The sequence below is a fragment of the Plodia interpunctella genome, chromosome 10 (assembly GCF_027563975.2).
Source record: "Plodia interpunctella isolate USDA-ARS_2022_Savannah chromosome 10, ilPloInte3.2, whole genome shotgun sequence".
Lineage (NCBI taxonomy): Eukaryota > Metazoa > Arthropoda > Insecta > Lepidoptera > Pyralidae > Plodia > Plodia interpunctella.
The window spans coordinates 9,181,160-9,206,388 of record NC_071303.1 but is presented as its reverse complement, the minus strand read 5'-3'; the positions used below and the strand labels follow the sequence as shown (position 1 = coordinate 9,206,388).

Genomic DNA, 25,229 nt, shown 5'->3' with positions numbered 1-25,229 from the left:
CCATACTTTCATTGGTATGAAAGTATGGAAAAGTTGGCTGTACCTATGTGATTGTTATTCAATCACGACTCGGACACTTGATGAAACTTTGAACAAGGTTAGAGCATCATAAGACTACGATCCCTTTTATTTATTAGGGCAAGACAGGTTTTTTAATTAAAAGATGACATGTTATCCTATGATATAGGTTTTTGCATAAATAATATATACAAATTGCCACCACTATTGGTATACGATATTGTGATCGTTACTTTTGATTTGTTTTTTTTATACCCTTCGTCTTTCTAATTGCTAAACATAACATGTATAATTGTACATACACGTGTTAATGAGGAGCATGTATGGTTAGAAAAATAAAGAATTCTGACCATGACAATTAAATTGCGGTAATTGTCTGATTTGTAAGCATTAATTGGTAGAAAGTCTACAAAAAAACAGCTTTCAACTTAACTGTAAAATAAATCAGTACTAACTGCATAGATAAAAAATGGTACAAAACTATTGGCTAATGGTCAATGCCCTCTAAGGTTAATAAGTTTTATTCCACAAGACGAATTCCCAAATCAAAATTAACTGTCATAACGCGTTATCTAAATCCTTGAAAATCTCGAATGAACAGGTTTTGTTAATAATTTATTTACATTCTCCCTTTCGCCATCTCGTTTTTCCGGTTACATTTCGGCTGTGGCACCCAAAACCCTTAACCCTTACTTATTAAACTATTTTTTTAAGATTCGGCTCTAATAATTATGATTGGCCCGCTGGACGTCAACCTCTTTTGGCCAAATGCCAAATTGAATTGCTTATTCATTCTTTCAATCATAAAAGGCTACAATTAGCCTATGGGTTGTTAAGATTTTTTATCCCTTACTCACCTCGTCCAGTGGAGGATTTATATTCTATTCCATTGCGAAAACATGTACATTAGGATTGATTTATGGTATTTACTTTTTATTTATGAGTGAATGAATGAATTAACTGCTTTTTTGGCTCTTAACTATTTCATTGACAATACCATAATTTTAATGAATTATTGATTGAAGTTAGCAAAGAACATAAGATAGATGTTGCTATCTTATATTTGAGTAGGTAATATTTTTCATATTCGTTTTAGAATTAGTTTCAGCACTTCGTCTACCTTACAAATCGGTGCAAATGCGCCGGCCAAACAATTGTATATCTATTGTCTCGATTCTGCTCAATCGACGTGTTAAATATGTAAATAATTCGCTGATAAATAATCTATATACAAAAAAGAATATCCATACTAATAATTACAAATGTGAAAGTGCGTTTGTGCGTATGTTTGTCCGTCTTTCACGTCAAAAAGGAGACGGATTGAGGTGATTGTTGGTGTGGAGTTCTCGCAGGTGAATGACACAAGCTACTTTCTTACGGGCGCAGCTTCGGGTAATAGCTATTATGAACTAAAACTGTTAACTAAAAATTAATAAAAATAAGTAAACAAACATCAAAGAAGAGTAAACTAAAGCGTAAGCATTAGTTTAAGATCCAATTGTATCGTACATACGTACAGATTCCAATCTGTTATTATTAGTAGACATTACTGAGGCGTTACAATCACCAAGTCATCACCTTGGTTTGTTTTATACGAAAATGTGCCTAATTAACACAGTAATAACGACGATCCCATAAAACGCAATGTGATGCAATGATTTGCTAATTTTCTCTTTAATTGTCTGAATCTTTTCGTTGAACTTTGACGGTTAACCTCCTAACCGAGTTCAAAAATAAGTTATTTCAGTAATGTAACCTTCACAGGTACTTTTTGGTCGAATTTCGGAAATAGTAAACATCTATACTATGTCGAAACAGTGAACTGTGAACCGAATGGTCACGGTTTCAAATTCTATTCCTATCACATGCATTAGTTTAAATTCTGACTCTAAAAATATTCATATTTATAACTCTATAAGGTATAAACTAACCTATATTCAGAACGACCATTTCTGAAAAAAACAATCATGAAAGAAATAATATTGAGTGAATTTACAGTTTACAGATTATAAAATGGCGTGGGATTTTGCAAGACATTTTCACCAATTCTTGAGACATCACAGAAAAAACATTTTAATATAATGTGATGTAATACTTAATACTAAAACTACTAAAGTTATGTATGAAAAGTAACTGTATACAAGTGTGAACGTCGATGGAATTTCAACATAAAAATACATCAAAACATAAATATTATCAAAACACCTAACTGTTGCTAGTTAGGTGTTTTGATAATATTCACATTATAATTTTAACAAAGAATTAACTTGCGCAGAAAAACACAAAGTACGCCATTTTGTCTATACGTCAGCGGCAGGCAGGTTAAAGTCAACGTTAAAATTGATGGTGCAACTCACCCAAAGTCATGTTCTGCCTCTGCCTTGGAAACTGAAGTGACGTGCAAAACGTTGCTATATAACATTTAATTACTGTTACTGACAGACGGACGGACATATGGGACAAGTGAAACTTAATAAACGCTTGTAATAAAAATGACCAGTCGCTAATTGTCGCAGTAATCACTCCAAATATCTTTAACCCTAAGTTGCGTAATATATAAAGTTATGTCACGTGATTGCGACGGCGCATATCAATCTGTTAATACTCGGCAAATACTTTACTTTCCACTTTCTTTGTTGTCGATAAAAGTTGGTGAAATCCGGCCGTCAACTGTGAAGTAACACTTGGTCGATGTTGGTCAAGTGGACAGCTCACCGCGTCATTTGTTTACGCGCAAATATTTTATTTAAGTACAATAATTTTATTTTGTTAAGACTGAGCCAACTCTAACAATATTTTTATCGATTTCTATTAATTCATAGCGAAAATGAATAATACAACAGGAGATTTACGAGATTGGACTGGTAACGCGGACTACGACATAGAATTAGTAAATAAATCGTTATATCTATATTCAGAAACTGATATTGACTGAAATCTTTACTGAATCATTAATACATACAAATTGAAGAAAGGCCAAATTTGCACATTGGATATATATTTTTAATTCTTCATGGAATATACTTATTTACTGATATGGATGACGAAAATATAGTTTTGGATTTTTTTGTCTGTCTGTCTGTCTGAACGCGCATCACTCGAAATCTACTGGACCGATTTGCTTGAAATTTGGTATGTAGGTACGTTATATACCGGGCTAACATCTTAGATACATATATTCATCCCGGTAAATAATCAGGTTCCTGTGGGATAATTGGAAAAACTAATTATGAATAAAAAATGCCTCAGAATCCCGGGTTAACATCTTATAGACATTTCATCCCGAAAAATGAGGAGGGTCCTATAGGAAAATTAGATACATTTCATCCCGGTAAATGGTCAGGTTCCCGTAGGATAATTGAAAAACTAATTATGAATCAAAAATTCCTCGGAATCCCGGGTTAACATGTTATAGATATTTCATCCCGGAAAATGAGGGGGGTCCTGTAGGAAAATTAAAATAGCAATCCACGGAGCCGATTTACTTTAACATTTTGTAGAAAGGTGTAAACAGAATATAAACAAATTGTTTTTATCGATTAAAGTGATATCTGTATCAGTAGCACATTCATTAGCTCCTATTGTTGGAATAGACTAGAACTTTACGATGAAATATAGTAATCTATTTTCTATCGAATAGTAATTAAGCTTTGAATGAAATGTGCCGCTGAATGAATGGGAGTCGATTACATTCGTTGATAGGCCTTTTTTATAATTTTTTTTTCGATATTCATCTTCATTTAAATATTAGTTACATTACACTCGACCAGATTTGTAGTTGATTGACTGAAATTTGGACTTTGAGTGGATGTACTCGTCCCAGATAAACATTTCCTGCCAATGAGAGGTTGCACCATAAATGGTAAACGTTAATTTGATGATCAAGTTTTTATTTATGTAATAAACTAATTCAGTTCATATGATCAAAAATCACACCAGTTGGAAAATTTTAACTGTCTATCACGATTCATGAGAAAACCTGTAGCAAAAGACAAACAGCGGAGTCTTATTAATAGGGTCCCGTTTTACCCAATGGGTACGGAACCTAAAATTTCTCACTGCTTGATTACACAGTATTTTAACTATGTTAAGTACTTTAGTATTGATTCACGTGCTATGTTAGCGATACTTTTTATATGCCGACCTACTTGGTCGGTCGTTTGTTTATTTATTGCACTGCAGTAAATTGTAAAGTACAGCCGACAGCACATTGACCTATACAAATTCATGGCCAATTCGCCCCTATTGCCGCGGCAAAAGGGTAGCTTGACGTGCGGTCGACTGCTGTTTAGTCAACTACTTGTTTTCGTAGTCGACATTACAGACAAATATTGAATAGTCAACATTGTGTTTTACGTCTTAGGAAAATACTGAGTTAAGATTAGAATCTAGCGATTCGATTTTTGAAAAATAGGTATTTAGGAAATACATGCTATCGCCACTGCGCTGGTGGCTAACGGCGATAGTGCGATAGAGAGCGCGAGAGTTCGAGCTTGATTGCTCGGTATTTTTTGATCAAATTAGCGTTTCGGGAACCGTGTTTTGGTGTCATTCGTTTTAGCATACTATATTTTAGCTTTTCCTTTTAAAAAATAATAGTTTGTTTTTATGATACAAACGGTTAACTTCGACGATATTTTAATCACACATATAACGATTTTCAGGAGCCAATAATCATATAAATTTGAATCTTTTGGAAATAAGAGCATATAAACCTATGCTAAATGTTTTATGGTGTATAACATGCTAAAAATAATATTTAGGGTTAAAAACCGTTTTTCTTTTTGTACGGGCAACCGGTAGACATTCAGAGGAATGTCTACACAATCTTCTATTTTCATGTTCCTTATTAAATCCCATTCTAAGATTAAAATGGGATTTAATAAGGAACATGAAAATAGAAGATTGTGTTTTCCTTCTTCACGAAGTTATCCTTCACCGGAATCAAGTGGGTTTTGCATGTGTAAAACTTCATATTTTAAAAGTTACTAACACGATATGCACTCTTTCCACTGTCTTAACCCCCATGTCCTCGATCAGGGGTGTTAGTGCGGGTTAGCATTTCACTTCTCACCATCGAATCGTTTCGAAGTGAGACGCAGCGAACCAATCACATTGCAGTGTGGTTGTCGTTGCGTCACAATGGCATAATGTGATTGGTTCGCTGTGTCTCATTTCGATTCGATTCGATGGTGAGAATTGAAATGCTAACCCGCACTTCACCCACAGAAGAATCTACCGGTGGGTCACTGATCACTGCATGATGTTCTGTAGATGTAGATAATGACAAACGTCTTATTCATACTGCCACCGCAAGACGACTTCATCATGTAAAAGTTTTACATAATGTGTTGGTGATCAAAATGCTTTCTGCTTTCTTCTCCGTTCGTGTAACAGATACGGATAATACCATTATAATTATCAGTATCTGTTGCTCGTACGTGATTTATTATTTCTATCTTGTACAACGTAATCGTATCGACTAAATTGATTGAATTAATCTCGCATAAGGCGCACTTATCGTACGTAAAAACTCTTCATTGATGGCGATACGTTTTCGTTCTTTTTGATATTAATATTTCTGCTTGCTCCATTGATACACGGACCCAAAAAATAACTGCATCATTTGTGTAATCTAAAAATATGTTCCTCGAATTATTTCGACTACACACCATCGCATTGTGTTCGGTAAGTTTATCCAATTCTTTTTTGATATTTCTTGGTTCTATATTAATTGTATACCTTTACTCTATCGATATATACCTAGTATAAGTATACTAAGAGTAGCTTTATATATTCCAGAACTGATCAACTACACACAGCCGGTGTACGTGTGGCGGGATGACCCCAACTCAAGGCAGAATACTATCAAGGAGATCATTGAGAGAGCTACTTCCAAAGAAGATTGGCCACAGGTAACTATTTCTGCTTCTCTTTCTTAGCCCTGGTCACCTATCGACGTTTCGTTTGACCCAGTCACTTGCCGATTGCATCCAGGTCTTGCTTATGTCTACAAAGTATAAGACATAGTCGCTTCCCTCTGTCTTTCCCTGCGTTCGCTTAGATTTTTAAAACTACGCAACAGATTTTGATCATATTTTTTAAGTAGATGTAAGAGGTAGTGTGATTTCTGAGGAAGGTTTGGGTGTATAAAATTATGGTATTGGGACGGGCGGCTAGTAATTTTATAAATATCATCGGAGCAGCGCGTCTGAGTTCCCCTTCTTCCAGCCGGTTCTGGATCTGCAATCCGCAATTTTTCATGTTTCTAGTTTTCCAATGGATTTCCATGAATTTTTCCAAAATTTATTGAATCCTTTTTTTCAAATAAATTGAACCAATTTCCAATTCCATAACACAAAATAGACAAATTAATAAAGTAACGGTGAAATGAACTTCGTGCGCAGAAATACGCAAAGTACGCCATTTTGCCTCAACGTCAGCGGCGTGGGCGGTTAAAATCAACGTCAATTTGTCGGTGTAGCTCACCCTAAGGGATGTGCTACAAATCAGTGTCTAACCTAGCTTTTGGATATGCATAGCACGCATAGCTATGAAATAATGATTTCGACTAATTTGTGATTCGTCTCGCACATTTTAAAACGTAGCATTCCCACGCGGTGTTACGTGGAATGAGTTTGCATTTCCGATCTATATGTAATGTAGGCCTCAATTTAGATAAAGGCTAAATTTTAATAGAATTCTAATTGCGTATCAAATAATTAAATCGTATCAACAAGTCATTCAACATTATAGTCGATCAGAATCTTTTCTAATTAAAGATAAGGGCTTACTTTCTCTTCTCATTCATAACACCTATAAAAATGTAATGGCCTATACACGTAAACAAACATTTCGATAGTTATAATAAAAGTATATCAACTTGTACTGTAAAATTCATTGAAAATTCGCTGCTATTACCACCTCATAAAGATTAGAATAGCTTATCATGCAGTAGATACATTTTTTATATTAAAAAGCAACAGTAACAAAAAAGTTTACATTGCTTCGCAAGACACCTCATTCACATTTTATCAAAGTTAACGATATCTATTGGGTTTAGAAAAGTAAGTTATATCAATTGTCCCAACTTAAGAATATTACCCAGTTTGGTGTATAGTTCATGTTAGCCAAGTAGTTCCTTTGGGAAGTCGAAGTATTAAATTCTTTTGTTTAAGTTGTTGTACTTATTCATTCAAGACAGGTCGTAAGTATAATATATGGTACAACATATATCCTGAAAATATTACGCTCCTTTCTATGATGTCGGTCATGCAAAAAGGTCTAAGGTAGCCATGTAAAAAGACCGAAAGGTAAGCATGGAAAAATGCAAGCATTTGTTAAATATGAAAATTTCAATATTTTTGTGAAAAATGCATTATGTTGTGAATAAACACTCACTCCGAATGTTGGCTTAAACTCAGAAATGTTGCTCATTTGGTCCCGGCTCCACACTATTGGCGAACTCAGACGCGAATGAACGTATATTGTGCAGTTTGTATGTGAGCTTTTTTTAACCGCAAGCAAAAACCAGCAATGTAAAATTGAAACCACAAGGATTGGCGAACTGTTTGCTGATAGAGTGAAGCCGGCATTGGGAATTGAGCTGTCAGCTAATACAACGGACAACGGCCGGTTGGCAATCAGCCAATACCAACTTGATGCAGATGGCAACCCCTGCAGAGTTGACAGACTGTCCTTAAAATATGGTCTTTCGTTTTTCCATTTTTACTTTTATGAAATAGTTTATATGCGATCGACTCCGGCTGTTTTTTTATTTTTTGTTAACGTATGGATTGACTATAAGTTGTAAAAAAATAGGTATTAGGTAAAGAAGCGGTGGTGGTGTAATGGTTAAGACGCCCGCCTGTGGATCGAAAGGTCTCAGGTTCGAATCCTACTCGTGCCACATGAGTTTGTATACAAATCTGACTCATATATAGTAGTTTTCATCGACCACCACTTGCTTCCGGTGAAGGAAAACATCGTGAGGAAACCTGCACACTGGTTGATTATTATTAACTTGTGAAATGGAGACGGAAATGACAAACCACTCCATTAATAACGCCAAGAAAGTTGTTGTATGTGTTTCATTCCACGTAATGACCACGACCCTCAGCCATGAGGAATACGACTATGAAGAAGGTAAAAAATGAAAGGATTTTTTGGATAAAAAGTTACCTTACTCTATATTGATAGTAACTTTTATGGCTACCAAGTTTTGTAGCAATCATTTCATCTTTAAATATTACAGATTTTTGATTAATAATTTCAACTAATCAACAATGTAAAATTTGGTAATGTATATTTTGGCGCAAAAAGCTTCAATTCGGTATGTAGATTCCTTGGAGAATGTACAAATACAGTCTAAGAAAAGGTTCTCCGAAACTCTCTAAAGATAAACATTCCTCTGATACACTAGTAAAGAAGAAAGATGTGACATATTTTTTAAACTTCTGCCAGTAATTTCCACTATATTATTAATTTCAGGTACTAATCTTCCCAGAAGGCACGTGCACCAACCGGTCATGCCTGATCACCTTCAAACCCGGCGGGTTCTACCCAGGTGTACCGGTACAGCCGGTTATTATCCGGTACCCCAACGCTCGGGACACCGTCACCTGGACCTGGGAGGGACCTGGCGCGTGAGTACTCTCTAAAATGTATTCTGAGTGTTTCTGACATCTGACTGATTTATTTACTTGATTCTTACAGTTTAATTTTCAACCCAATGCAGGAAGAAGACAGATGTGACTAATGTGCGGGGAGGGCAGGTCGACAGAAACGACAATCATTAACTAGATCTTCATTATTACTATAGGACTTTTAACACACGTGAACGAACACACGGGTGCTGCCATGGGGAACTAGTCAGCTCAATTGTCATATATTTCGTTTAGTTAATTGTGGTAAAAAATATATAGTTACTTATAATATTTTTCTATTGGCACTTGATCACAAGTATAACGTGGTTTTTGTATACTCTTTGACCATGTACTACTAGATGTTGCCCGGGGTTTCGCTCCCGTGGGAATTATGACATAAAATATAGCCTGTAGCAATCTTGGATAATGTACTTTTCTAATGGTGAAAGAATTTTTGAAATCGGTTCGGTAGTTTCGAAAGATTACCCGCTTCAAACATACAAACTCATAAACGCTTACCTATTTATAATAATAGTATAGATTAGAAAAAAAATGTAAGAAACAATAATAGTAAGGACAGGGACCAACATTGTTTAAATGAGTTTCTTTCGGCATTTCTTCTCAGCCGTGGTCGTTACGAAATGCCAGTAGTTTGTAAGCTTTATAATTGAAAATTTGACGTGAAAGTGTCTGTGTATTTTTTGAATAAATGATTTGAATACAGAATGTTCTAATAGTAATGTAGCTAAGCAGGAAGTAACAGACATCGTCCAAAGTGACTGTGCAAAATTAAATTCAGATAGGAACCAATTTTTTTTAAATTATAAATCATAAATTAATAAAACCGAAGGTGGCACACCTGTCCAGCAGCAGCAATTTGTAGAAAATTAATATCAGTTGTAATCTTTTGTTTCCTTTCACTTTATGTGCAGTCTTAGTAATTAATTGACTAGTCACGATTTGTCTTGCCCTATAAAAACTGTTAATTATTCATTAACACATCGTTCATTTTCGTAGTTATATCTCACGATATTGTGAATTTGTGATGGATGTGATAGTGAAGTTAGGGTTAAGGTATGGGTATTTTTCACAACCATACTTATTGATAGTTTGTATGTCTCATCTTTGCATGTTTTAAGTTACGTTTAGTGCTGCCAGCTGTGACGCAGCGAGATCCAGGGAAATAAAGTCTAAAAACGATTTAAATGTCATTTTACAGCCGGCCGCCTGCCTGACGTCAACCCACCTTGGGATTGCTATTACCTGCCTAGGCTTTGTGTTCTCTATTCGCTTCGCATGACATCTACGTGAGGAGTGCTCCTATTTTAGAGTGGTACCGCACAGAGCCCGGACATACTAATAAAGTAATAACATTTCCCTTTAATATATATTTTTCCTATTTTTACAGTCTGAAGCTTCTATGGCTGACGTTAACTCAAGTGCACAGCTCCTGTGAGATCGAGTTCCTCCCCGTATACTACCCCAACGAGGAGGAGCGACGGGACCCCAAGTTATATGCAAGCAATGTCAGAAATGTCATGGCCGAGTGAGTAGCTCTTTAGTTTCAGTGAGGAGTTCGTTAATTCCAGTCGCCGATTCCACTGGGTAGATCAAAAACGCTGAAACGCTACGATACTAGCCTTCATGATATTAACAAGTTCATAATTTGATAATCAAATTACCCATGTGATTATTTATTTATTTTTAACAAAAGGCAGTGTTGACTTTAATGAGCTAACTCTGGCACCGCTTGCAAATGCCATGTTTTTCCACCACCTTTTTATGACCACCTGCACACTGAAAGACCTGTTTGATGCTGCATCGACGACTACGTATAGGTTCTCACAAATTTTGCCAAGTCGACACGCTAAGAAGACGATCGTGTTTCATACACAATCCTTTTGCTTCGGGCTTTCTTCATGTAACTTGTCACAGAGTATTGCCCGCTCTAAACAATTACAAGTGGTATTAGAAACCTGATGATAGTAGCTAGACAGTTTACTAATATTGTGTTTTGTTTAGTTCCCAAAAGCCCTTCATAGATAAACATAAAAGTGCCTATTCCCAGGGCTCTCGGAGTGCCAGTATTGGACTATACTTACGACGACTGCAAGCTGGCGGCGCGCGCTAAGCAGCTTGGTATTCCTGGAGCAAACGCTGTCCGGGAGATCAGTGAGCTGAGAAGTCAACTGGGGTGAGATATCATCATCATTTCAATCAGATCCTCCTGAATTAGAAGTTGTCCCGATCCCGTTCTATTCCTATTCCTATAAGTTTAGCGTATAGATAGATCTTTGTTTTTATCTTTGATGAACAAATACAAGAATACATGTCTGCGTCCAGACTGGAGCAGTCGCAGCGGGAGCTGCAGCTGGCGCTGCCGCTGAGCGCGCGCTGGCTCGCGCCGCACGAGTTCGCGCGCGCGCTCGCGGTGCCGCTCGACGCCGCCGCGCAGAGACTCTTCGATATATTCGTGCAGGTATGTAACACACTATCGCCGAACAGTTCGCCAAACTTTGGTTTTTAAATTGCATGTTGTGTTTTGTGAATAAAATCACTCATGCAAACTTACGCAATGTGTCACATGTCATAATAGACGCCGACGTCAATGAATGAACCATGGATTTAGTAAGTACATCACGTAATTAGTAAGTACATAATGAACATTGCGTAGTTTGCAAACGGCGAAAGAACTGGGTGACCATATGACTATTGATTTCAGAGGTCAAGTGGCATGGTGTATTTCCCCGATTACCTCCTCTGCGCGTGCTTCCTCTCTCTTCAACACGCTCCTCTGGCGGAACTCTTATCCTACGCATTCAAGGTAATGGATTCTTCAACGTGAAAAAGTGCCTGTGAAGGCCTAATTTCTGAATAAATGATTTGATTTTGTTTTTTTTTTTATTTGTGATTTCAACTACTTTCAATTTAATAATGTACCTATATGGAAACCTATAAGCGGAGAGATATTTTTATGACATACAGATTATTAACGCTCTCAGTTTTTTTTAATAATTAAATAAAAAATTAAATGCTTTCGTCACTGAAGTCTCTCTTTCTTATCTAATCGAGCCCAGAGCCCGCTTACACATGCAGGAGAGGTGGGAAATTCACGTTCACCCAGATTTGGCCGGCAAAAGTTAGTAATTCATAAAATATAATATATTTTACTAGCGTCCCGTCCCGACTTCGTTCGGGTAAAACTATAATAAATTATGTACATAAATCTTCCTCAGCAATCATCTATCTATTAAAAAACCCGCATCAAATTCAAATTGAAATCATCTATTCAGAAATTAGACCTTCATAGGCACATTTTCACGTCAATTTTCATATTAAATAGTTATTTCTCACAAGCTATAAACTACTGGCAGTGCTGAGAAGAAATGCCGAAAGCAACTCATTTGAACAGTAAACATTTAATGATATATGATTTGTTGCATAGTTTTAAAGATAAGCATACATAGGGACAGACAGCGAGAGGCGTCTTTGTTTTATATTAAGTAGTGCTTTACGGATCAGGAGGTTTTGGAAGATCTACTGCAATGTGATGAGTTTTTGCCCGTTTTTTGTGTAAGCAGGCCCTGTATCGATCAGATGGGAGAGAAACTAATGACGAAGACATATAATTTTTTATTGAAGTATTTAAGAAACAATAATGTTGTTGAAATGGGTGCGGCAGCTGTATGAGGACGGGAGCGGGGACGGGCTGAGCGCGCGCGCGTTCGCGGAGCTGACGTCGCGCTGCCTCGCGCTCAGCCGCGACGTGGCGCTGTCCGCGTTGGGTGTCGACCTCGCCGGCAGGGGCTACATCACTTATGGTAACTAATTCATTCCTGTCATTTCCCAAATTGGGTTGGGTAGCTCTCTTGATTTTCGGCGGTAGAACAATCTGCCCATTGCCCCAGCGGTGGGATTTAAAAGGCTGCATCGACATCCTTTTTGTACTAAAGTTTAATAGGACAAAGAACTTCTTCTTCACCTTAATTTTATGTAAATTTGTGATCGCAACGTGTGGTATAATATATTATTACTAATACCTATATCCTAAGTTAAAAAAAATTGTATTTGAACTGGGTATGCAAGAAACTCTGCAATAGAAACTAGCGTACTTATGATAAAGAAAGGAAAAGAATGACGCAGAAAAAGAGATATCTAAAAGACGTTCTGATGAAAAGTATTGAGGTCTGTTTATAAAAAAGGATATTTTTTTTTGGTAGTGTTGATCAAAAAGTTGTATGATGAATTTCCATAGTATTCTTTCATAGTGGAGAAAACGTGAGGTGCTTCTAAAATATATGACTATTAATTATGTACATACATATCATCATCACAGTCGTATACCTTTCATACCTGTGAGTCGCAACCAGCAGTAGCTGTGGCTCTTGACTAGAGCCTTCCAGGCAATACAATCTAGTGTTTGCTTTAAAGCCTGGTGTATTTTGTTGCGTGTAGAAGCCCTTATCATATCCGTCCATAGTTGACGTATCTCCTTGACTACGACGTCCAGGAACATGATCCAAGGATAGCCGCTTCTCAAATCAGTCAGTTTTGTGTCGCTATATGAGCGAAGGATTATTAGACTAATATTTATTATATAATTTACAGACGAGTTCATTTCCTACGCGCAAAAGAAAGCGGAACTGTCTTTCATATTCACCTGCGACACCTCCCACCACAAGCCCAAGGCGCAGTGAGGGTCGGGGCGTCACGTGGCCACTGTCTGCGGCACAGTGCCGTGTGTCGTTGAGGGATTCGCCGCTAGAGGCGCTGCTGTGAAGTGAGGTCCGTGTCTAAGGCAAATTGTCACTTGCCAGTAGCGCCAACTAGTGAGTGAAGAGATGGAACTGTATATGACGTGATGTGTCAATTAGGATTGTGTGTGTGTGTATGTATCTTTATATATTATTTCACAGGATTTCAGAAGAAATTTTGTTTTTCTCCCAGATTTACCAAAAATTTTGGGTCAATCACGACTTTAGGTCTACTAAAATTTCTATTTAAGGAAATCGAATTATTTAATTCGATTAGTTGACAAAAAAAAAACAGAAATAATTGAAACAAAATAATTACGTGGTTTTTTATTTTTAATACTCGACATTACATAATGACTGTACAAAACTTAATTAGAGAATAAGAGAAGAATTATGGAAAGAGATTTGCATTATTCGTAGCTTAGGCTTATCTGCACCTTAATTATGCCATTAAGTAGTAACTTAATTCATTCTCCTTTTGAAAAATTAACTTTTACACCATATTAGGCATTTTAGGTTTTGAATGTAAGTTTTTAAATTTACAACATCGTAATCACTCGCGTTGAGTACTTATTATGTACTTATGTCGTTACGTAAAATAAACTTGAATTTTTATATATTTATTAATTAGGAATAAGCCAAGATAGAAAAGGCACAGCCAAATTTTGTTTATGTACGATTCTCAATTTAGAAATGAAAGTTACATTCGTCTATTTTCCAAAAACTCTTGAGTTGAGTGGAAATATGATAAAAAAAGGTCGCTGTCTGTCTCTGTCGTTCGACTTTGAGAGTGTGAGACAACAGTATGTATTGTACCAATGATAGTTAAATTGTCTTATGCTGTTATTTTTTTTTTATTCAACTTAGAATACAGATCATTATTCGATTCGACCTAAACTGTTTGTATGAAGTAAATAAATATAGGTATATTTATTTACTTAAAGAATAAATTACGATTACATGCAAAATCCACTTACCTAGTAGGCACTAGGTAAGTTGATTTTGCATGTAGCATCTAAGCATGTTATATCATGCAGAATACAAATTGTAAATATGAACAAAATAGCGTATAAAATATGTTTCCAGGGCAAGTACAATATGTAAATGGACTACAAAGTGTGTTCGTCGTGTGCTCGTTCAAAATACTTTGCGGAATATTAATTGTGGAATTAGGTATTGACCATTGTCATGGGTTTTGTACAAGGTACCCCTTGGTCTAAATAGAAACCTTAAGGCGATTACTCTCTGCACGCCACCTTAAAAAAAGTCTTTTATCAAACTATGCCACACTAGATAAAGAATTTTAGTATAAAGTTGATAATTTCTAGTTAGTTCTTAGAATGTAGCCACTGGATTCCTTTTAGTCTACTGTGACCACGTTGTATTATAGAAAATTACAATATTTTCTACTAAAATTTTAATGTGTGTGAGGCATAATCTGTTAAAATATATTTTTTTATTGTTTTTGCTTCGAAAAGAAATTACAATAAGAATGTGAGGTGACTTTAATGTGCACGGAGTAATCGCCTTGAGAAAATAATTTTTCTCGTCAAAATTTAACAGCAGCGACGCCCTCACTGGTATATATGATATGTACCTACTGTGTTTGCAGAAAACATGACGTATATACACTATGCAAGTATAATATTCTACTTGCCATAGAAATAGTAGGTAGGTTTGGTAGTCGAGCAAACAATAGGGCAGAAGCCTTAGTAAATCGATTCTGTCATAATTATGTTCAATGTTTATAATATTATATATGATAATATATAAATAAAGGTACTTAGAGAATAAATTGTTTCGCTGATATATATGATAATATATAAATAAAGGTAGGTCGCTGATTATATTGTGTAAATCAATATTGAAATAAAAAATATAACTACTAATTGTCACTTGATTTTAAAATTTTTTGACCGGAATGCAATTGAAAAATGATAATTTATTTTGTAGGTTAGATCACTTTTGATATATAATTTAGTAACTAGGCAATTACTTACCGTATGAATGTGCAGTAATGTGACTGTATGTACCTAATAATAAAACGCATAATTAGAAAATGTCGACGTCTTGCATAATACGCCATTTAAAATGTGATAATTTTAAGAACAACTTTGTATTGAAGCTTGTATAGTACAACGTATTGTGTGAGATTTTGTTGCGATGTATTTATTAGAGATTATTATTTATTTATTTATTTATTGTTGATTTTGTAGATTTTTTTATTGTAATAATCAAGTACTAAGTATCTACATGTTATGTTTATTGTTGATTTTATTAATTTATTTAAACAACATTTTTATTTTGTTTTAAGTACTTAGTTATCATATGTTAATGTCTTCCTTTCATTGAAAAACTTAAGTTTGTTTAAAAATGTCTTCTCCTTCAGATTAAGTAGATACATAACATTAGTCAAACTAAAAAAATGACAATGTGTTATTTAGGTAGGTATTTTGGAAAAATCAGATAAATTCGTGCTTGTAAATAAAAGGTGTAAGAATTGAAATTCTTAAAAGAAATATATGATTACCTTGATTGACTCTGTACACGTTTCATACTAAATTAATTATTACAATTAATATAGAATAATAAAGAAGCTATTAAATATAAGTATATAATATGTTTGCTTTAACTGAATAAAAAGTTAAAGTTATCCGGCAATTAGAATTTGAACAAATATATAAGTACCTTTGGCTAACTATTCTTACCTGCACTGCATGTTTCGTAATGTTTATTTCAAAACTATTGTCTTCCTTTTTTTGTAAAAAAAAAGTGACCAAAAATATAGCGGATATTACACAAAGCTCATCGCAGATGGCGCCACCAATGAACACCGCCTGTTGCCATGGTGAAGTCAATAGCAATTGTCATCCACAGGAAGACTCATGTCAATGTCAAAATACGATGTTTACAAGTTATTGTGTTAGTTAAATTATAAGGAGATATTTGAAAAAATAGAATGAAGTACTTTTGTAATCAAAAGCAGGCACGTTCTGACGTTAAGAAAATGTTCACATAATGGCATGGCTTAAAACTGACATGTGGTTTTATTTACCATGCTATATTTAAGCATACTTTTATATAAGCTGTCAGTGTTATTTCAATTATAAGTGTAATTCGTGGTAGTAATGATCATGTGTGAATACGCTCCACGAAATGAGTACCTGGACGCGGCGCTACAGTCGCTGACAACAACAACGTGACCAATCTGTTATTGATACTTCCACACGTAGCAAGAGATATTGTTCTTGACGCGGACTCTTCTGTATATTTCCTGGTAGATGCGGGCGTAAAATATTTTGTCGGGCGTAAACTCATCTCTATTTCTTAGTCATTCATTTCATTCATTCATTTTATTTATTAGTCATTATTGATACGAAAATTTGTAATAATCACACGCCAATGTCTCTGTCTTCTGAAAATTTATAGAATATATTTCCCCTTCCATCATTGTTAGTCAGTTGTCAACTACATTTATTTACTTTATTAGAAATTATGTTGATTTCTTATTAGACATTCCCTTGTTAAGTATATTACACTAAGTATTTATACTTTATTAGTATTCGTTCGAAATAAAAATGATTTAAGTAAAGTTTGTTTTTTTAATATCATTATATACCCGGTGGTCAAAATTGAATTTATGCACAAATCGACTCTTCGCCGTGGCAGGTTTCCTTCTGCAAATGTGTTTGTGTTGTGTAGCTATCGGCGACGCTCCCAGAAAATTTACATAATATTTTTGAAATGAATACTGCTTTAGCGGCGTTGTGCACTTTTTGTGTAGGGTAAAAAATGTTAAACTCTCATCAGGACACGTGACCTAATCGAAAATTCGTAAGACGTCAAAAATGCACAACGTTAGTATTCAAGTTTTCACTTTTACCGGCACTCCCGGACGCAAACCGGTATGTTTTTACTCGGATTACTGATGGAAGTATTTATAATCTGTGATAGCTACAGTAAGTAATAAAATATTAAAAAAAATTTTTTTGAAGAATTTTATGTTCGTGGCACACAGCATTATTTTAATTTTATATTGTTTTTAATATATTTAATAATATTTTTTTAGAACGGAAATTTTGCAAACCAAAAATATTTTCGTAATATAAGTAAACACCATGTCTAAAGATTTAAATTAAATTGACGATTTGTTATAACATCATTCTGAATGCGTCGAACTAAAATTATTTAGTGGATATTAATCCACAGCTAAATTTAATTCGCCGTTTCACCAAATGATTCTTGTTAGATTGTGCGCCATTGTATCTGTTTGGTTGATGGTAACCAAATTAAGATGAACGTAAACGAAACGAAACTATGAATATTTATTTTCGTAACGTTTTTATTGAATCTCCCAAAAAAAGGGTTAATAAAAACTTGACGAAAACTAGGTGGTTGTTTGTTTCCTGAAAAAAAAAAGATTCAAATTTATTCATTGCCAGTCACAAGTTTGTTAATAGAAGATAGTTTAGTACAAATTATGCTCTGCAAGGACGTTTTCCACTTAGAGCACAATATCCAGGTACTAGCTATGCAGGCTGCTTGAATAGCACCTAAACTGTTCCACGAAGGAGGTACCTGAGTAGTGGCAGGGAGTTTTCTTGGAATAACATTTAATTTTAGATTGTTTTCCACAAAGAGTATCATGATTCAGATCAGTCCAGTTTTTTCAGAGAATGAAAGACGTACGACACCGTATAGATTGAGATCTTACAATAAAAACGAGGCGATTAAGTGATATATAACCTAGGCAGTTGACAGGCAACAATAGCATTCCTAAGGATGGTGTCAGGCAGGTGGCCGGTTGAGAAATTACACCCGAATCGTCAAAATGTGCGGAGATGAGAGAATAAAAATGTAATGTCTTACGGCAGAGGTTGCGGTGTGAAATCCCTGTTTTTCGCGGCCAATTTTCTCATGTTTATTATAAAATTTTTATGCAAAACGAAAATCCTGTCGATTTGGTAGGTGATATCCGTGTGACAGGTCAACATCTTCTCATACAATATCAAATACCATATGAAGTGCGTTCTTGTTTCCATCCAGTACATAGTAGCGAATATGTGAGCCATCTTGATTTTTAGCTCCATTATAGACCCAATCATTACTCCAATCTGGTATGGCAACTGCCTCGAATACTTCCTTCTGTAATCTTTAGTCTCTATTAGTCGATATCTTGTACTGTAAATCGATTGAGCCATGAGATCAAAAGCAATGATTACGTAATCTTTCCTTTTGTGCAACGCCGATCGCTGCTCTCGGTTGCTGTTCCTCTGGCTATACTCTTTCTTTGGATATGGCATTAGATCAAGGGCAAGTTTGGGATAATAGTGAAGTTTTCGACTTGTCAACTTGTCATATTTTTGCTTAGCTCTCTGAACAATTTTTTTAATACTTTCCGGATCAAGGGTAGCTATATCCAAGTTGTCGAAGTCTACCGACGATGGTTTCTCATTGCCAATGGCGAAGAGGTACTTGAAAATGGACCCATCTGAGTCCTGGTCGTTCAGGAACGCACTGAGCATTTTGTCCAATGCTTCTTTATGCGAATCTGGTAAAGTGGCGTTTGCTGTTTCAGACAGCTGCGTGTCATTTTTTAGATTCACGTTTTGTTTGTGTGTGGATTGTGAACTTGGCGCAATTAAAGCTGCAGGTGAGACAAGATATAATGGCATGATATCAAGTTGCTTAATAAACTCGAGTGATCCAATCCTAGTTGATATCAAATCAATATAGTTTAAGTCAACTTTTATTTTTACTCTAGATTTTTCCTTCTATAATATAGGGTTTAAAAAACACAAAATTTTCACAATATGATTTGTAATTATACAGAATACATAATTATTAATTATAAAATTGTGACTTATCAGTTGATCGGCCTATATATAAAAGAGAGAGAGAGAAAAAAAAAAGAATTTTTTGCTATATAAGTACCTATATTTCTTTCGATACTATACACGAAACGTGTCTCGTAATTAAAATTAATGTTTAAAATAAAATATTATAGGATACGCACTTTCGTTCCCCAGCCCAATAACAGCAAAATAATATTTCTTACCAATTATAATCGCCACGAGTAATTTTAAGTTCATATTTTGTACATCGATAATTCAAAAATGATTGATATCGCAATTATTAATTTTGATTACACCTTAAAATGTGCGTAATAAACTGTTAGTATGTATTATAGCATTTTTGGTGATGTAACTATTACCAACAGTTTGAGGATGAAAAAAGAAAATTTTCTTTCCATGTTTGTTCATCTTTTTACCTTAATCTTTTGTATGTGTTATTAATTCGTCATTATCTTTCACCCTCTCATGTGAACGTTTTCCCGGTTCCATCCAGTTGAGCGTCGGAGCCTAGGGTCCGCTTTCGTACATTTTCGTCTCCACTTCGCACGGCCCCATCCCACGACATGAAGCCAGTATTTCTTGGATTTGCTCCTTCTGCCAGGGCCATTAGTTTTTTAGTTATATAGTTATCATAAAGAGCGAGGCTCTTGTCGGTAAAGTTCCTTACATTGCCCTCTCTAAATAGCTATGTGATTGCTTCACTTCTTCATATAATACGACACGACTTCGATTTTTTCTCTTAATTGATTAATGTAATGCTCTCTTGGTCATCCTGGATACCTTTCCTTCTATGATATATCTAACTAGCAGCTCCCCTGGCTTCTCACGAGTACAATATGCATGTTATAAACATATAAACCATCCTTGAATCACTATATTTAAAAAATCCGCATTAAAATCCGTTGCGTCGTTTTAGAGATCTAAGCATATATAGGGACAGGCAGACAGCGGGAAGCGACTTTGTTTTATTCTTCATAGTCGTATTCCTCATGGGTGAGGGTCGTGGTCATTACGTGGAATGAAACACACACAACAACTTTCTTGGTATTATTAATGGAGTGGTTTGCCATTGCCCTTTCCATTTCACACACAAGTTAATAATAATCAACCAGTGTGCAGGTTTCCTCATGATGTTTTCCTTCACCGGAAGCAAGTGATGGTTGATGAAAACTACTAGGTATAAATGAGTCAGATTGGTATACAAACTCATATGGCACGAGTAGGATTCGAACTTGGGACCTTTTGATCCACAGGCGGGCGCGTCTTAACCATTACACCACCACCGCTTTGTTTTATACTATGTAATGAATGAAGAAGGTATCGTGTCGTGTCAAGTGCACTAATATTTTCCCTTCTATTTTCGGTATGTTTAATGTAATAGTACTAAGTAGTATGTTAATTTTTTCCTGTTCTCTTTAGAACATCTACGTTGATCATTCTTTCTTTCCAGCTAATCCTTTCCTACGTCACCATAATTCTATACTTACTAAAATTAAAAAAGGCGATGGATTCTTAAATGTTGAGAAAAAGTCGGGGCCGAGGGGACTGGTCACATATACCTATATATCTATATGTACTCTTTTGTCTGAAGTTCAGCGGCGCGCCGGTTAAAATCAACGTCAAATTTAATGGTGCCACTCACCCTAAGATGGATAAAAAAAACTTTGAATTTCGAATTTGAATCACAGTCATCTATAGCATCCTTAACGGTTTTTTAAAGGTTAAACAAATTAATACAACATATTTGTAAATATCAAGTACATTTTAATTCTCATTTTCATTAACACTGTTTTAGCATTTCTTCCAACATCGATGATTCCAACCAACGAAATTTTGTTGTATTATGGCTATACTTATATTCGATAAATCTCAAAGAAGTGTAGGAAATAATAATTTGAAAAACACTGAAAAGATAAATTATTGTATTGCTTCTTTTTTCCTTTTATGTTTGTAAGTACCTATACGACTATTCCTGCCTGGAAGAGATCCTTCCATGGGATAAGTCCGCCGTTGCTAGTGCTTTTTCACTTTCTTGTGTATTTGTATTTTCTTATGTGATAAAGTTATTTCAAACATACAAACAAACATAACTGTAAAAGTAAGAATTATGTACACTGTACTGTGAATTTATGTAAAGGTAAGATATAGGCATATTTCTCCCTCATCTGGCACATTTCGCTGTTGTTCCCTAAGCCTCAGAACTTCGAAGTCCAGATAGGATTAAGAATTCAGTTTTTTAAAATTTTTGAAGTTTTGGGTAGGGTGGCGCAGGCACACTACTACAAGCATGCAACGAATGTGAGTGTGTCTACTAGACGTTTGTCGCGTACGCGCCGCACTGGATGAAATCGGTTTGTTCGCGCTCGGCCAGACACAAGCCGAGGGCCGCGCAACGAATCTCATATTTCGCGCTCCTGCTCAGTAAAAGTTGACTACTTCATTTTAAATAGTTTTTAATGCAATAAACTTTAAATGGCTGGATTCGGAGGTGTAAATCTAATAAATGCTTTGTTTTTTTTTAAATTTAAATCTCCTTTGGCAATCCTACTAAAATAGGTAACGATTGGACGGTCCTTGGTAAGCTTTACCTCTGTTCCGATTCCCTACTCTATATGAACAGACAAACTTATACATTTAATATTATTAGTTGATCTATGATTTACCCTTAAAAGAAAAGTACATACTTACCTACGGAAAAACGAGCCACGTATCCGGATGGTGATAGTTAAGAAATGTTTTATCATCATCATACAACAAATTGGGCGGTCCTGTGGACTGCCTGATCCTGTATTCGTCTCTATACTTCTTGTCGATTTCAACCATCACCCAGTAATAGTACAGAAAGTCAACATGAAATTTTATCGCTCTGTGATGCATATAAGCCAAGTGATCATGGGTTGACCATATTAGATTGTAAGGTTTTTGAAGCCCCCTTTTGCCGGTCATAAAGATGTCAACTAAGCGGCGGTATAGACGTCGAATGGTGCGATAAATGAAGGCTATTCGATAGCCTGTGTCTTTCCGATTAAAGTATTTGCTTTTCTCCAGCTAAAAGTGAGACAGAACATAAATCCTTTGTCAACAAATTGTTACAAACATTGACAGTGACATTTGTGACATGAAGGATTTTTGTGCTTGATAATCTGTTAAAATGTTTTTTTTTTTCGCAAAGAAATAAAATAAATTAATAATAATGTGAGGTGGCGCTAGTTTGCGGGCGCTAAACGGCGTGGCCGGGTTGTACCTATAAAATAACTTACAACTTTTATCTTATGTCTTGCCATGTATATAGTTTGCAGAGCCATATCCATGATCTTTACTCTAGCATTGAATTCTGTACCATGCCAGTTGTACCACCGTGAGTACCAGGGTATCCTTTGACGTCTGGTGTCATTAACGGACGTTTCTTTAAAAGTTGTCACGTTAATCGGTGGTGTATCATTTGTAGCCGTGTTTATGAGGGTTTTTGTCATGTTGTAATGTGCTCTGTATTCCCTGAAAAGTATAAAATAAATAAATGGACAGCACGTGACACAGATGTAGACGCGACAGCCGCCCCATTGAACACTTAACTTGAATTGCGGGTCCAAACGACACAAATATAGAAACAAACGCATAGGTTTAATCATTATATAGGCATAGAGCAAATGGAAATTGACAATGACCTATTTAGCAATATGATCCAGATAGATGTTATGGATCAAGTGATTGAACGTTAAGTTGAATAATGCCCAAAATTAGAGGGCAATGTGTTAATCATCGGCCATCTTTTGGGCAGACTACCATTAAAACAGGTTATGTCACTATTATTAAATATAAAACTTGTGACAGAAACGAATTGCCGTAAAACTTTTCGTGCCTAGGTACCTACCCCGAGAGTGTAAATAAATATATTAAGTAGGACAAATCATACAGATTGAGCTAGCCCCAAAGTAAGTTTGAGACTTGTGTTATGAGATACTAACTCAACGATACTATATTTTATATTAAATATATATATAGATAAACATCCATGACCCGGGCCAATCAGAAAAATATAACCAGTCTCCTGCTATAGGTAAAGACTAAATAATCGTTTTCTTTCCTTCGGGGTGGAAAATGGTAATATTAATTAATTACCTTGCAGCATCACTTCGCGGTAAATACTCCAATTTTCGTCTTAACCTGTTCACATCAATTTTTTCTATATTAATTGTGACTTCTTGAGCACCGATGTCCGGTGGTTGAAATGTCGATCGATTTTTATCTTCGATCTCAGGAATATCGAATAGTTGTTGTATTCTTGGAAAATCATCTTCTATTGAAATCGTGTGGCATAACTTTAGCACTGAAACAATAGAAGTGATTATTGTAATTAAGACCATTTGCAAATAATCATTATTAATTTTATTATTTAACTAAGCTGTAGATATCTACTATAGATGCAAGTTAGAGAGAAATGGAAGGGGATGGGCGAGACCTTTGCCCAGCAGTGGGACAATAAAGGTTAGCAAAAAAAAAAACTAAGCTGTATTTTTGGCTGGGCTTCGACCATTTATAGCTGAAGAAGGAACCGTTATAACGCTCAGATAAGAGAGGTAGGTATAATTATAATGAATTTTTGTATGAATTATTAAAACACGAGTTCACCAGTTATGTTTTGTTTTCAATTTAACCCCTCCATACGCAAATAATGAGAGATGAAAATAGGTATATTTTGATATACTTTTTCATCTCCCATTGTAGCCCGTTATTAGGTCTTTTTACCTAAAACGCTTCATCTGATGGTCACTTATAACGCGTTCTATTAGTATCTATCAAGTCAACTTGCATAGATCCTTATTCCGATGGAATAGCAGCGAATTTGCAATGAATTTGGAGAGCTTGTTGTGTCGACTGTACGTAGTGATTACATAACTTACCAATAAATAATGTTGAGAAGACTACCACGATCATTTTCTGCAATCATTTGCACCCTAATGATTAATACTGTGTATGTATTGATAATAAATTACGCGAACATACAGAATGATTCCCTGTGTTCATAATAATCTCAATAATATCCATTGTACTAATACTATATTAAAGTCTGCCTATCTGTTTGTCTGTTTCGCTTTGACGGCTAAACCGCGAGCCCGATTTTGATGAAATTTGGCATGGTAGTTAAATACTCGCGTTAAAACATACGCTAACCTGGGACGCAGCTTTCTATTTGTTTTTTCTTCCTTCAATCGTATACTATTATCCAAGTACTAGAAATGTATATTGTTAATTAAAGTAGTTTTAAACTTTTTACTTAAACACCCTATGAAATAAGTAGTTTTTTATTAGTTTTAAACATATTACGATGTAAATTTTATGCTTACGATAAAGTATCCATACTTAAGTAAAATACAGATTTCCTACATAACATTTTATTTCCATAACAAGCAGCGGTGGTGGTGTAATGGTTAAGAGACAAGTCGAAAGGTCCCAGGTTCGAATTCTACTCTGTATATCAATCTGACACATATATATATTTTAGTGTTCATCGACCACCACTTGCTTCCGGTAAAGGAAAACGTCGTGAGGAAACCTGACGTTGGTTAATCATCAACTTGTCTGTGAAATGGAGCAGGCAATGGCAAACCACTCCATTAAATAAATAGTGCCAAGAACGTCGTTGTGTGTGTGTTTCATTCCACGTAATGACCACGACCCTCAATCATGAGGAATACGGCTATGAAGAAAAAGGACATATTTAAGTAAAGAAATACTTATTTTTTTATTTTATTATGTTCGGACTTACAGTAAATATAACTTAATTACTAACATAAAACGTAACTATACAACACTGTTAATAACATACGCCAACATACTTCTTTACTTAGTACATAGTTGAACTCAAATTCAAATTCAAGATTCTTTATTCAATTTACGATGATATACATCACTTATTGACGTCAAGAAAATACTTAAACTAAGTCTACTGCCGGCTT

The 25,229-nt window shown here is 35.3% G+C and overlaps 3 protein-coding genes across 5 annotated transcripts in view; 1 reads left to right on the top strand and 2 right to left on the bottom strand.

The window, feature by feature from the left end:
• Positions 1-17,003, top strand: part of LPCAT (Lysophosphatidylcholine acyltransferase) — a 37,519-nt gene extending 20,516 nt beyond the window's left edge. For both annotated transcript variants that reach the window (XM_053750221.2, XM_053750220.2), the window contains exons 4-11: positions 5,821-5,933; positions 8,509-8,663; positions 10,072-10,209; positions 10,732-10,857; positions 11,007-11,142; positions 11,386-11,487; positions 12,346-12,484; positions 13,272-17,003. In XM_053750221.2, the coding sequence (XP_053606196.1) occupies positions 5,821-5,933; positions 8,509-8,663; positions 10,072-10,209; positions 10,732-10,857; positions 11,007-11,142; positions 11,386-11,487; positions 12,346-12,484; positions 13,272-13,360 (998 nt within the window). In that variant the 3' untranslated portion in view covers positions 13,361-17,003. The remainder of the gene's footprint in view (positions 1-5,820; positions 5,934-8,508; positions 8,664-10,071; positions 10,210-10,731; positions 10,858-11,006; positions 11,143-11,385; positions 11,488-12,345; positions 12,485-13,271) is intronic.
• Positions 17,004-17,676: 673 nt separating this feature from the next.
• Positions 17,677-19,580, bottom strand: LOC128672973 (uncharacterized). Its single transcript, XM_053750522.1, has 3 exons — positions 19,476-19,580; positions 18,287-19,064; positions 17,677-17,823 (listed from the first exon to the last, which is right to left on the bottom strand). The coding sequence occupies exons 1-3, from the start codon at positions 19,507-19,509 to the stop codon at positions 17,805-17,807; spliced, it is 831 nt and encodes a 276-aa protein (XP_053606497.1). The 5' UTR covers positions 19,510-19,580; the 3' UTR covers positions 17,677-17,804.
• A 1,536-nt stretch (positions 19,581-21,116) lies between these two features.
• On the bottom strand, positions 21,117-24,358 carry LOC128672960 (uncharacterized). Of its 2 annotated transcripts, none has more exons than XM_053750501.1 (5): positions 24,174-24,356; positions 23,392-23,599; positions 22,533-22,767; positions 21,961-22,320; positions 21,117-21,176 (listed from the first exon to the last, which is right to left on the bottom strand). In XM_053750501.1, the coding sequence occupies exons 1-4, from the start codon at positions 24,205-24,207 to the stop codon at positions 21,961-21,963; spliced, it is 837 nt and encodes a 278-aa protein (XP_053606476.1). In that variant the 5' UTR covers positions 24,208-24,356; the 3' UTR covers positions 21,117-21,176. The 2 variants fall into 2 exon arrangements, with proteins under 2 accessions (XP_053606476.1, XP_053606475.1); XM_053750500.1 differs by having other exon boundaries at positions 21,123-21,362; positions 24,174-24,358.
• Positions 24,359-25,229: the final 871 nt, after the last annotated feature.

Coding starts and splice junctions, on each gene's coding strand:
- LOC128672973 (XM_053750522.1), bottom strand. CDS start 19,509: ATGAACTTAAAATTACTCGTGGCGATTATAATTG. Junction 19,065..19,475: donor ACTCGTGGCGATTATAATTG/GTAAGAAATATT, acceptor TCTCACCTGCAG/CTTTAATTGCGCCAAGTTCA.
- LOC128672960 (XM_053750500.1), bottom strand. CDS start 24,207: ATGATCGTGGTAGTCTTCTCAACATTATTTATTG. Junction 23,600..24,173: donor CTTCTCAACATTATTTATTG/GTAAGTTATGTA, acceptor CTATTGTTTCAG/TGCTAAAGTTATGCCACACG. Junction 22,321..22,532: donor CAAGACATAAGATAAAAGTT/GTAAGTTATTTT, acceptor TCTCACTTTTAG/CTGGAGAAAAGCAAATACTT.